The sequence below is a fragment of the Trichomycterus rosablanca genome, chromosome 11, assembly GCF_030014385.1.
Source record: "Trichomycterus rosablanca isolate fTriRos1 chromosome 11, fTriRos1.hap1, whole genome shotgun sequence".
Lineage (NCBI taxonomy): Eukaryota > Metazoa > Chordata > Actinopteri > Siluriformes > Trichomycteridae > Trichomycterus > Trichomycterus rosablanca.
In genome coordinates, this window is record NC_085998.1 from 18,443,724 (window position 1) to 18,457,773 (window position 14,050).

At 39.6% G+C, this 14,050-nt stretch overlaps 1 protein-coding gene across 1 annotated transcript in view; it reads left to right on the forward strand.

Annotated features, from left to right (window-relative positions):
• The window catches only part of vwf (von Willebrand factor), a 58,020-nt gene that overhangs the window by 19,137 nt on the left and 24,833 nt on the right, over nt 1–14,050 (forward strand). The window contains exons 26-36 of the mRNA XM_063005246.1: nt 1,939–2,094; nt 2,544–2,679; nt 4,948–6,404; nt 6,513–6,623; nt 8,245–8,388; nt 8,875–9,018; nt 9,106–9,270; nt 9,361–9,407; nt 11,811–11,988; nt 12,084–12,298; nt 12,389–12,578. Of these exons, the coding sequence (XP_062861316.1) occupies nt 1,939–2,094; nt 2,544–2,679; nt 4,948–6,404; nt 6,513–6,623; nt 8,245–8,388; nt 8,875–9,018; nt 9,106–9,270; nt 9,361–9,407; nt 11,811–11,988; nt 12,084–12,298; nt 12,389–12,578 (2,943 nt within the window). The remainder of the gene's footprint in view (nt 1–1,938; nt 2,095–2,543; nt 2,680–4,947; nt 6,405–6,512; nt 6,624–8,244; nt 8,389–8,874; nt 9,019–9,105; nt 9,271–9,360; nt 9,408–11,810; nt 11,989–12,083; nt 12,299–12,388; nt 12,579–14,050) is intronic.

Below are 14,050 nucleotides of genomic sequence, written 5' to 3' on the forward strand. Positions count from 1 at the left end.
GTTGATGCAGTGTGCAGCGTATGGTCTGAGCACTGACAGGCTGACCTCCCACGTCTTCAACCTCTGCAGCAATGCTGGCAGCACTCATGTGTCTATTTTTTAAAGCCAACCTCTGGATATGACGCCGAACACGTGGACTCAACTTCTTTGGTCGACCCTGGCGAAGCCTGTTCCGAGTGGAACCTGTCCTGGAAAACCGCTGTATGACCTTGGCCACCATGCTGTAGCTCAGTTTCAGGGTGTTAGCAATCTTCTTATAGCCCAGGCCATCTTTGTGGAGAGCAACAATTCTATTTCTCACATCCTCAGAGAGTTCTTTGCCATGAGGTGCCATGTTGAATATCCAGTGGCCAGTATGAGAGAATTGTACCCAAAACACCAAATTTAACAGCCCTGCTCCCCATTTACACCTGGGACCTTGACACATGACACCAGGGAGGGACAACGACACATTTGGGCACAATTTGGACATGTTCACTGTGGGGTGTACTCACTTATGTTGCCAGCAATTTAGACATTAATGGCTGTGTGTTGAGTTATTTTCAGAAGACAGTAAATCTACACTGCCATACAAGTTGTACACTGACTACTCTAAGTTATATCCAAGTTTCATGTCTATAGTGTTGTCCCATAAAAAAGATATAATGAAATATTTGCAGAAATGTGAGGGGTGTACTCACTTTTGTGATACACTGTATATACATACAGTATATATATATATATATAAATATATATACTGTATATACTGTATATATATATATATATATATATATATATGTAAAATATATAATATATATATATATAATATATAACTTTACATTATATATTATATATATATATATATATATACATTATATATTATATATATATTATATTTACATTATATATTATATATATATATAAATAATAATAATAATATATATAATATATAATGTAAAGTTGAAATCCAAGGGAGTGAAAAACAATGTTATGCTTGTACTGTAAAGTGTGTTTTTTTTATTTCCTGGAATTGCTTGGATTTTGCATTATTTGTGAAATTTGGTCTGGCAGGGTTTTACTCAAATACTTTACCATATTAATAGCACAAACAATTATACTTTTAATTTACTGTCCTGCCTGAAAATAATATGCAAACTCTGGCATTAAATAGCTGGTAGAACCTTGTTTAGCAGAAATAATGTTTGCTATAGCTGCTAAACAGACTTCCACAATGGAATGGAAGAATGTTTTGGATTTTTGGCTGTGCTTGTATGAACAGCCCACTCCAGGACTTTAAGTTGTAGTGTTTATTTAATCTACCACCTCTTTGCCATTCTAAAATGCAAATGTAACTATTTTTAAAATATTTCATTAAAGATTGTATTAAAAGTATTGACACATCCACTTGAAATTGGCAAACTTGAGACACATATAGAGACAATGGAAGATTTGGAGGTTCAGGTATTGCATGTATTTTACTGTAACATATCTTTTGGGAGGTTTTTTTTACTTCCTGAACTACTGCACATTGTGCGTTTGGAAGGACCCTGGCAGAATGTCCACTTTTAAGAGTAGCACCAGTGCTTTTTTTATTGATTTGAAGACTATTTGTATATTTTTTAATGAACATAAAATGAATGTATTTTTTGAGAATCATTTGTAAGACATTTGTAAACTTTGGTATGGGCCAGAGCACCTTAATAATCCTTATATTTTACTAGAGCTTAAACACCTGGCTAATGGCTGGTGTACTGATCATTTGTCCACAGGTTCACAAACCTTTATGTTTGTAATAAAAAAACCATAATAGCTTCATAAATTTTATATGATTTTGACTTCAGAAAGAAACACACTACTATACTATACTATAAGTATTATATGGTAAAGCAGAAATCTTGGTCATTGTTAGTTGTTCACATTTTTTTTTCATGTGGTCATATGTTCCATTTTGTGTTTCAGCTCTGAGCTGTGAGGATTTCAACAAAGACGCAGGTCTAGAGTGTGAGTGGAGGTATAATGCATGTGGTAGTGCCTGCCCAAGAACATGCCAGCATCCAGAACCCTTGAATTGCCCAAACACCTGTCTAGAGGGCTGCCATGCCTTCTGCCCACCAGGTATTTAACACACAAATACAGTATAGATTTACACAGTATTGAATCTGTACATAGATCGGTCACATTCACACTGCAGGTTCAAGTGGTTCAAGTGGTCCAGGAGTGTTTTTACATCACCCACAATGTAACTGTAATAGGTTCAAGACCTTCCGCCATTCCCTTACATTATTTTTTTCATTGCAGACAGTATTCTCTGCTCAACTTCAGTTTATTTAAAGTTATGTGCAATGCAATAGCAACGTTACAAAGTGGTAAATGCTTTTATGTCTTGCATGCCTGAACTTTTTCCTGAAGGTTTCTGGAGTTGTAAATTATTTTCAGTATTCACGTCGTTTGTTAGTATGACTGTGGGATATTATAAAAATAAACTAAATAAGCTGAACAGACTAATATCTGAACGCTAGTTCTTGAAGTGTGTACACATTATGGATTATCCCCGTCTCCCTCAGGTCAGGTGTTAGATGAGGTTCTGCAACGTTGCGTGGAACCATCTCAGTGCAAGGTGTGCATGCACAATGGAGAACGAATTTCCCATGGAAAGCAGATCATTCTGAATCATAATGATCCTCATCTTTGTCAGATATGGTACGTTCTATTTATTTTACATTAATACTTTGTATCTAAAAAATATTTAATCCCTAAGCTGTTTGTATGTTTGTACATTTAACTGATCTTAAAATCAGTATAAATGGGTGCCCAGGTGGCGCAGCGGAATATTCCGCTAGCACATCAGCGCCGAAATTCTGAACTCCTCGGTTCAAAACTCGGTGTTGCCACCGGTTGGCTGGGCACCATCTAGCAGGCATAAGTGGCAGTGTCTGCAGGGAGGGATACCCGGAATATGTGGGTGGGGTTTTCAAACGCTGTGCAAGGACCCTGGATTGGCGGATGGAGGCCCCTGTGCAGACTGCATGGGTGGAAGAGGGTTCTGTTAAGGTTGGAGGAGGCGTGAGCAGCAATATACCCTCCTCAACTGCAAAAAAATTGGGGGTCCCCAACAGCGGAAGACAAATTGGTTACACTAAATTGGGAGAAAATGGGAGAGAAAAAAATCTGTATAAATTATGTTAAACTAAAAGAATATGTCTAAAGCTTGTTACCACTTTTCATAATAAAACAACACCAATTATAATCATTAAACCACCCAGTCAGTGTTAAATGCGTTTAACTAAAGCATTTAATTAAAAACACCTAGCTATTGTGCAGTCCTAATCTGAGAAGGCAAGTTTTTTCATAAAACTGAAGCAGCTCCTAAAAAGGAGCTTGAACCTTGGTGTTTCTACAAGCATTAGATTACTGTAAAGGTGTGCACCCAGTGGTGGATTTACTGCATGAGCCACCAGACCAATTAGGAATAGGACCCAAGTGCTTAGTGGTCTGATTGTGGAATAGATAATTTAACTAAAAAATGAAAGACTCTCCAAGTGGGACTTGAACCCAGGCCGTCACATTAATGAGCAAAAGCTCTACCACTCAGCCACATAGGCTCTCTAGAAACTATTTTGACTCAGGTGGATAAAAACCAATAAGCTTAAACAGTTACAAAAGGAAAATACAAAAACACCTGTTTTGGGGAAATGTTTGAGCGGGAAAAAACTAATAACAAAGGACGGCCAGGGGAGACACTGAAAACCTCAAGATTTATGAGGAAAAGAAGAAATTATAACAACAGGCTTTCCCAACAGAAAGTGGGAAGTGAGACTACAATAAATTAACTGAGAGAATGAAGGAACTAGTATTTTAATATTTACTAACTAATATATACATATATATGTATTTTCTTTCTTTCCTTTTGTTTTCTTTTCCTTTGCAAGAGAGAGAAAGAGGAACTTGAGACAAGAGAGAAATGAGGGTGAGAGTGAACACTCTCAGTCCTCTACCCAGATTACCGGCTGTGTGTGTTTGCTCACATGAGACAAAGAACCAGCAAGTTCTGGCTGCTTCTCTGTCTCTTTATAGACCTGTGCACAGGTGCTGTGCATTAGGCCTGATTGCCGGCTCGCTGTTGACCCTGAGTGGCTGGAGTCTGCCTAGCCCCAAGACCACCCCTTACAGTTTCCAGACCTAGGAGCTTTCAATAGTACACAAACTTGCAGAATTTCTGCAAGGTATGATAGTGCCTTCTCATTTAGGGGCTTAAAACCAACAGTACTATATTAAAGTCAATCCTAAATTTTACTGAAAGTCAGTGAAGAGATGCCAAAACAGGTATTATCAAATCCCGTTCTCCCTGGTTAAAAGACGGGCTGCTGCATTTTGAACCAGTTGCAACCAACGAAGAGACAATTGATCAACGCTTACATACAAACAATTACAGTAATGTAACTAAAAAGAAATAAACGCATGGATGACCCTTTCAAAATCCTTAAAAGACAAATAGGTCTTTATTTTAGTTGGATTCAAATTCTTAACTAAAAGAAGCTATTTTACAACTGATTCGCAAAACAAAAAACAAAACATTATTTATAGTAAGCTAATAGGCCAAGATCACTATGCTTGTTCAAAAGATCATGTTGTCCAAATATAACTAGTTAACTAGAAGCTTTATTTAAGCTGAGAAAGTTCATCCATTTTTATATATTGTAATTAATTTAAAAGACAGAAACAGAGAACCAGATTCAGACTTCCACAGGAGACTTATTTAGGTGTCATAGGCATCACAATAAAATTGTATTTCATGCCAATTAAAGATAAACCCTAGCAGCAGCATATATAATGAGAAGAAGATTTGACCCAAGATAGATACTTGGGGAACCCCACAATTAACTCTAAAAGCTATAAAATGCAAGTGGACACATGAATGTTGGTACGTTTTGAGTTACTAAAACATATCTTTGTTGCTTTACATTTCAGTCACTGTGAGGACAACACTTTGACATGCGGTCCATGCCCTCCCTCTGGCCCAACCACAACACTTTCTCCAACCACTGCGTTTACTACACCCACGCCCCTCCCCTTCTCCACAGCGGTGCCAGAGGATGCCTGCAATAGAGCAATGGATCTAGCCTTCCTGGTTGACGGCTCCTCGTCTCTCAGTGAGGATGATTTTGGTTTGGTGAAACAGTTTATTCTGGGAGTTGTGGAGCGCTTCCGCATGGGCTCTGCCTACACTCGAGCTACGGTCCTACTCTTCCATTCAGGAGTAAAGAGCTACAACATGCAGGTGCAGAAGTGGCTCTTTAAGAAAATGGTGCGTGAAATGCACTACAGTGGTGGGGATGTCGCCTTCATGGATGAAGCCATCAAGTACCTATCTGTATATATTTACGACAAGAACAAGCGAGATCACGCTGGGCGTGTTGCTATTTTGTTGACAGCTAGCACTAACCCAAGGACAATGCGCACCACCCAGCGGCTGCTAAAGAAAAAAGACATCACTGTTCTCACCATCGCCCTCGGACCTGACGTCAGCCTGGCACAGGTTAATGAAATCACCAAGGCCACACCCAGTAGCCGGGCATATGTGCTGAGCAGTGTTGGGGAATTAGAGAATAAAGCTTTAGAGATCACCGATTATCTCTGCACCCTGGGACTAGACCCAGAGCCACCAAAGAAATCCACCCCTAAAGCCACCACCACCGCCACTACAACCACCACAACTCATGCCTCCATTATCCAAAATACAGAATTAACCAAATCTACCACTTCTCCACCTATAGCTGCAGTAATGACTGCATTTCCCAGCATCCCCAGCCCTGGAACTACCCCTTCTCCTTCTTCAGTGACCATCCATGACATCACCATCCTGCTAGAGGGGTCTGACAGCGTAGGGGAGGAAGGTTTTAACCGTACACGAGATTCACTAATCGATATTCTGACTACATTTGAACAACACAGTGAGGAAAAATACCGTATCACGATCATGCAATACTCCTTCAGTGTTACCATCGAAATTAACCAGATGGAGATTCAGCGCAGGGAGGTGATATTGCGCAAACTGAAAGAGATCCGCTGGCGTGGGGGTGCCCAGATCAACACAGGGCACGCCATTCGCTCCCTCTATGAATCCACCACTACCCAGACACCTAATCACTCTTCAGGCCAGATGGTATTTCTGATAACTCAGAATCCACCCACTGATGTGATTCAGAGGCCACCAAGCTCCACCCACACGCAGGTGATTCCTATCGGGATTGGTCCACATGTACAAGAGGTGGATCTAGAGCCGCTGAGTTTCCCACATGCTCCCATCATGCTGAAGAATCCTGAACAGCTCCGCTCACTGGGGCCTTTACTGGTTAACATCACAAGAACAAGAAAAGGACCGTACATACCTGTACTACCACCTAGACCTACACTGCCCCCTTCAGGTCAGAACCAGCATGATCTTATTATAAACTTCCCTCTTGAACTCACGTATTTGTATTAATTTTAGTATCTTGTCTTATTCTTTATTTATTTATTTATTTGTATTGTAGTGCCTTGCTCCAAGCCCATGGATGTACTGTTTTTGCTGAGAGGCACTTCTGGTGATCAGTTTGAAGATCTGAAAACATTTGTCAGATCCTTTATTAAGAGTACTGACATTGGTAAGCCAGTGTTTCTGGAAATTATTGGAATTCTTTTTTTTAGTTGAGTGCAAAAGTTCTCACAGTCTAACGATGATGACAGTTTGTGTGGAGACTGATATGTGAATTATTAATAGTTTTAAATGTTTTCTTACCATCCAATCCTGTAATTTTGCCTCCCCCATTATTGGCACCCTTTATTTACAGAAATACTGTATATTCCTATTTATATTTTATGCCTTTACATTTCCCCAGAGCGGATAGGAATGCTTAAATGAGCTGCCATGACTTTCTGGGGTATAAATATGATCAATTTTATCAATTTTTGATCACAGGGAAATTGCAGACATTAGTTAGGTCTTAGAGTTGGAACGTATCCCTAACTACAATGAGATTCTGCCTTCATAAACAAACATTGTTTGTTGAGTGGCCACAAGATTGCCTCTGCTGTCAAGGATCAACAAAGCTGAAATGCTTACAGTTTGCCAGACAGTGCTACAAAATTTATTGGGGCTAGTTTTATGGTCTTAGTGGAATCTTGCTTCCAAGGGCCCTGTACAACTTTTTAAATACATAAAATCATGGACTAAATAAAGTACCAGCAGATATTAAATCAAGATCTGCAGTCTCAACCAGAAAGCTTAAAATAGGCCATGGTTAGATCTTTCAGCAGGACAATGATTCTAAGCACACATAAAAATCAACATAACATGATTAACTGATTACACAATTACAGTTTTGCTATGGCTACCCCAGTCCACTGATCTAATCAATATACATATTCAAACAGCCAGTGACTGCGAGGTGCTGCACGTGTTAGAGTAGATGACACAATAGTGTGGGTCCTGGGCACTTTTATTTGCTCCCTGCCACTTGTGTCTGTAGTAGACTGTAAGTAGGCTGTGCCATGCCACCTACAAACAAGTGAATACCACATGTTATAAAAAACAGAAAGTCCAATTGTGTTTAACACCATCTACTCACCCCTGGTGTTTGTAAAGAAGACCCATTTTTTAGTCCTTCATTGTTTATGTATTCTTTGATGCATGTCACTGTCAAATAGTCACTTTATAATGAATACCTGATGTTACCAAAACACACAATGTCAAACTAAAAGCTAATTACAATTTAGCTATGCAACAACATTATTATTACTAGTATTGCTATAATAATTGATATATACAGAAGGAAGCAATTAATTCAATTTACTGTATACAATAGGAAAGTGAATTGGATTGAAAATGATACTGGATCAGTATCTTATCCAACAATTTAGACTAGTATTTGTACTGGAATGAGATATACAGATATACCCACTAACTGTGTACACACCCTTTGCTTTTACAATGTAGATATAATATACTCATAAATAAAGAAATAGACTTTTCAGATCAGATCTAAGACCAAGAAAATCAGGGTTAACCATCTTTTTAATAATTATTAAAATGATAATTATTTAATTATGTTTCATTTTAGATTGTTGTCTTGCATCATACATTGCTTTTTTTGTAAATATAAAGGAAATAAAGAAAAATTCCTTTTTCTATTTAAAAATACATAGTGGATGAATTTCAAGGCTGTAGGGTATTTTGTATATGCAGTGTTTCAATTGTTACTGTGAATATGAATGTATATTTTTCAGGTCATAATAAAACCCAGGTAGCAGTGGCTGTATATGGAGAAAACCCAGTGGAATCTATATCCTGGAGAGATGTACAGAGTCCAGCAAACCTTCTTCAGATGTTGAACAGATTAGAGAGCAAGCCAGACATTGCTCCAAAACTGGGTATGTACTCCATAAACCTGCACAAAACAATTATACAGTGGAAGTTTTAATGTGTAAGAGTTTTAAAAGGGTTGAAAAGTTGCCGATGCGTGTATCCAGAGTGTCTTACTAGTGAGACAGCAACAATACAGGTAAATGGGCTTAAACCCTTAATAATCCACTCAGTAATCCAGTTGTAGAACTGCTGTGCCACCACTATAATGCATTTGGAGTCAATATAATTTATTTAGAAGATATAGATAATATAGGTGTTAAATACAATTCTTCCTGTTGTTACTTTTGTTGTAATTTTTCATGTTTACATTGTCTTGTATTTTGTATTAAGACCTGAAACCATTTTGTGTGACAAGCCTTCAAAAATAAGGGAAATTGAAAAGAAATGTGGTCTGTATATTTTTATTGTGTTATTATTAGGAAAGCAAGTCAGGGTCTTAACATGGTGCAACATTTGTGTACTGTTTGTTCACTCTATGTTTTTTATTGTAGGTGCTGCTTTGCGATCAGCTGTGCAAAGTTCCATTTCTTCCACAAGTGGGGGTAGGATGGGTGTGGCTAAGGTTGTGGTGATGCTGGTTATTGACAGGTCAACAGACTCAGTACAGGAGCCTGCAAATGAGGCCCTTACTGCTGGTGAGAGACATCACTGGAACTTAAATGATGTATTTTAAGCATGTTTAAATATGGTTACTAAATGTATGTTTGTGTGTTTTTATTTAGGCGTTTCAGTGTTTCCTATTGGAGTAGGTAATCAGTATGACCAGACTGAACTGAGCATGCTCACGGGCCCTTATTCACAGCAAAACATCATAAAGCTGAGGAGTACAGATGACCTGCTTGCCATGGTTACTCTGGACCGTTCCTTTCCGGACAAGCTCTGCAGGGGTGAGATACTGAAATATACTGACACATTGCAGGATAATGAATATAATTAACAATTGTAGTGATAATTATGATGATGATGATGTTTTGCAGCTGGTCCTCCTGGGGTGTGTGTAGATGACGATGGAAAAGAAAGAAAGGTGAGCTGAATTTGCAGTCTCATAACTCTTTACTTTTCACTTCCTTTTAAAGGCTGGAAACATCTCACCGTTCACCCTAAACACATTACCACCTAACAAATACCCAAATTACTCATATTTCCAAATATATTAGTCTGTAAGATATATATGACTCCAGAGTCCAGAAGTCTATGTCCGCTAGGAAGAAACTGAATCACTTATGGAAAACTATAGATTTTCTACTCAAATTATAATTCACTAACAACATTACATTACTGTTTAAAAGAGTCATATTCAGAGATGACAGCTTAAGTGCAAACACAGTCCACATCAATAGACTCACAGTTTAAGGATATGTTGGCCCATTCAGCTTATGGAAAGTACATGCCTACAAGGTTTCCATTTCTTACTAAGTAAAACTTTTAAAGTGAAGTTGCATAAGCTCTAACTTTTAAAGCCATGATTTTGCTCAAAGGAACAGATTTTCTTTGGTCATGATTAAAAAATGAGGCAACACACAATGATATGCTCACGGATGGCCAATTTAGTGATGCTGGGCTTGAAGTGAGCCAACGCAAATGGTCAGGAATTAAGGATTAAAATCTTACTTAAGGATTGAAAATACACCAATGGGAGGATGGTAGAGGAAGACTGAAAACTATTGTATGGGACACTGTGACTTTGTTATAAGTGACTTAAAGCAGCTGTCCCCCCCAACCTTTTTTGCACCACGGACCGGTTTCATATAAGACATAATTTCACGGACTGGCAGGGGCGGGAGGATTTAAAATCAAATTATACAACAAGCATAATACACAACACAAAGTGCGGCGCCCAGGTGGCGCAGCGAGATATTCCACTAGCACACCAGCACCGAGATTCTGAACTCCTCAGTTCGAAACTCAGCGTTGCTGTATTGCCATGTAGTGGGCATAATTGGCAATGTCTGCAGCAGACACGGTTCTGCAGGGCGGGATGACCGGACTATGTGGGTGGGGTCTTCAAACACTGTGTAAGGATCCTGACTGGCAGATAGAGAGGCGCCTGTGCAGAATGCATGGGTTAAAGAGGGTTCCGCTAAGGGCTGCATGCAATTAGGGATCCCCCAGCAGCAGAAGACAAATTGACTAGGCTAAATTGGGAGAAAATGCATAAATGAAATAAAATAAAAAAACACAAAGCCTAACAATACTACTCACAAATTATGGAAAATCAGTGGTAACCCTGAGCTTTTTTCTCTGCAGTGAGATGCTTCCACCTTTTTTAGTTTCCTTCTTTCACTGTATTAAATTACCAAATCAGTTGCTTACATTAGTACATAATAGTTATGAAATAACACAAATATGGGAGAAAAGGACACTGAAAACTGAAACCTCTCCCAAATCCTAATTGACTTCCTATATATTTACCCATCATTTCTTTCTTTCCTCTTTTATTAATCCTTACACCCACCTCACCAATTCCCTCACAGCTCTTTATGTTTTTGTTTGTATTAATAAATAAATAAAAAATAAGGGGGAGGGTGTATGATTAAGGGGTATACTTCATGAAGGGGTATATTCTCTCAGCTGCCTAGTCATTAAAGTTATCTATTATATACTGCCCTTGGATTATGGAATTTTATTAGGTTATGTATTTTTTATTATATTAAAAATTATTTGGACGGGCAGTTTACAAAAACAGTTATTCATATCTGAGGAAGGAAACGCCAAAATGGTCAACTCCTTACCTCTTTACTTACTCTAAGGTGCTAGAACAAGAAACTGTGGAGTACAGTGTGCATAGTGTTTTTTTTTTTTGTGTGTGTGTGTGTGTATTAAAGCTCTCTATAGGGGGGTGCTCGAGTGGCATGTGCTGCTCTTTGGCCTTTTTTGACCAGCATAGGTCTGCAGGAGTTGCCGGAAGGAAGTCAATAATGACAGCCAGCCGCCTTCGGGACTCCACTCCGGATTATCTGTCTGGATTTACTTCCATAGCCTTCTCCTTGATTCTCCGCAAGGCAGCGGAGGTTTAGAGTCAGGGTTTTCCTTCCCCTAGACGGACTGCCTTCCCGAGCTCCGTCTACCTGAAGCAACTGGTTTTAAGGCGCCAAGTGACCCGCCTTTCGCCCCTTCTCCTTGTCAGTGAGACGGTTCCGCCGGGCTCAGGAACTGAGCCACCCATGAAGGCCAGGAGTTGGACTTTAGTTGTCAGAGGCTATTTGTGACGCATGCCATTGGGAGCATTTATAGATAGTGTTTTGTAGATAGTGGGAGCTTAACCCCGCTACAACCCCCGGCTATGACAACCTTCGGAACCAGAAGGTTACAAGTGTAATAGGAAATTAAATATAATAAAATAAAATATGACTACATTAGAGAAAAAAAAGAAAAATAGTGGTAGTGGTCTTGGACTGTAATGTGTCTGTTTGTGTATGTGTGTTAGCCTGGAGATACATGGCTGTTGGCAGATGGTTGTCACTCGCTTTTGTGTAACCCGACTGGAGCGGTGACCCTGCAGAGCCACAGAGTCAACTGTGAGAGGATGGAGCCCCCGACCTGCAAGAACAACCTAAAAGCCTTAAAGGTTAACCAGACCTGTGGCTGCACCTGGGCCTGCCCGTGTAAGAATACACCCAAACACATCTCTATACACTAACAAAATAAATGTTCTTCAAAGAAAGTATTGCTATCTTCTGGCTACCCTCTGCTCCTGCAGGTATGTGCATGGGCAGCTCCACCAGTCATGTGGTGTCATTCGGAGGTGCAGCTCTGAAGCTGAAAGGAGCCTGCTCCTATCTGCTGCTTCGCTCAGGCGGGGCAGAACTAGTCCTGCACACCACCGCCTGTCAGGGTTTACCCAATCAGATTTGCATGAAGAGCTTGGAACTGAAAGATGGAGGAACTAGCGTGGTGCTGAGAGACGATATGAAGGTGATGGAGAGTGATGTTCATGCTTTTAGTATTTATATAGCACAGCAGTAATGTTACATAACATAACCAGTACCTGTGTGTGTGATGTAGGTGACAGTGGATGGCGTGGTTACTGCAGTACCCTTCAGACAGGGTGGATTAGCTGTCACTCAGATTGGAGCTCTGCTTCACCAGCTACGGTCCGAGAGACATGGGTTCACCCTCAGCTTCACTCCACATAGCAATGAGTTTACCATCACAATGGACCTCACCGTAATCACTAACACCACCGGCATTTGTGGTACGTACATTATATCCAAACTCTACAATATTCACCCTTCCATAAAAACGGATGGCTCAATACCCCAAAAAACGATAGGAACAAATTATCTACACGAGATGCAGCATAGGACACACCAAATTCACCCATACCTACCTACTAAAAGAAGACCAGGCCCCCACTTGCCCCCTCTGTGGATCAAAAACTTTGGTCAAACACAAAGACAGCCATTTTTGATGTATTCAGCAATAGTAGCTGACATGGCATAAAGAATTAAACTTTTTACTGTATATACTATATCCACTACTATATATCACATGAATTGTTATAGATTTCAGTCATGAAGCCAGACTGAGATTCATCATCCCAGTAAAAATACTACAAAAGAATCACCCCCTTGTCCCTTTGACTTTTGATTAATATTTTGATTACTAAAAGGTGCATTTTATATAAATGAAAGAGTCTGCCATGTTTTCATTTGGCATTGACTCATTTTTGAGTTTGCATGTTCTCCCTTTGTCCACATGGCTTTTCTTCCAGGTGCTCCAGTTTCCTCCCACAGTCCCACAGACATGTAGTAAGGTTGATTGGAAATAATAAAAATTGCCCTAGGAATGAATGTGTGTGTGTGTGTGCTTGCCCTGTGATGGACTAGCAACCTGTCCAGGGTGGTTACTGAATTTTGCTCAATGAATTTTGCCCACAAGCAGATAATGAATAAATGGATGGATTATGGAGTCTTGGCCACTGACTCTAGCTTTTTTTAGTTACTTTTCTAAGCCCTTGTAGAACTTTGAGCAAGTTGACCACTGCGGGACAGCTGTGAAGGTGCAGGACCCGCATCACCACTGAGATAGCGGGTGAAGCCCCCATACCTGCAGGAATCAAAAATTGATTAAATTATATACAAATTAAACAAAAGGAGTAAATAGAAAATAAAAGTTGGCCAAATAACAGGAACAAAGTATCAAATAAAAGACACAAACTCACTGTCACAATGGAGATGCACAGAAAAGGGATAGAACCGTGTGCTTGCATGTTTTACCACTGTGCCACCCAAGCTCCCCAAGACTGATATAGCCTGCGTCTGAAATCGCATACTTAAACAGTACATACTAGATTCAAGGCAGTGCGCACTGCTCAGCTGGTACAGCAGTACACTCTTTCAGTATGCACACAACAGGTCTTACCAATATCACGTAATGCCATCTCACGTCACATCTCCACAGTTATAACAATTTTAAAATCTGACAAAATTAATTCTGTTGTTCTCCACAAAGCTACTCATCACATTATTCAGAACTGTACGCAATCATAACATCTTTAATGTTTGTCTTACTCTTTCTTCTTCCGCTTTGAATGCCTTTGTAGCTCCAGTTGAATAATGGGATAGATTACCAGACCGCAGTGTGCTGTGTATGCATACTCAAAAATAAGTACTTTTTACATACTTTTTAATGAATACTACGTATTCGGACACACTACCCACCCAC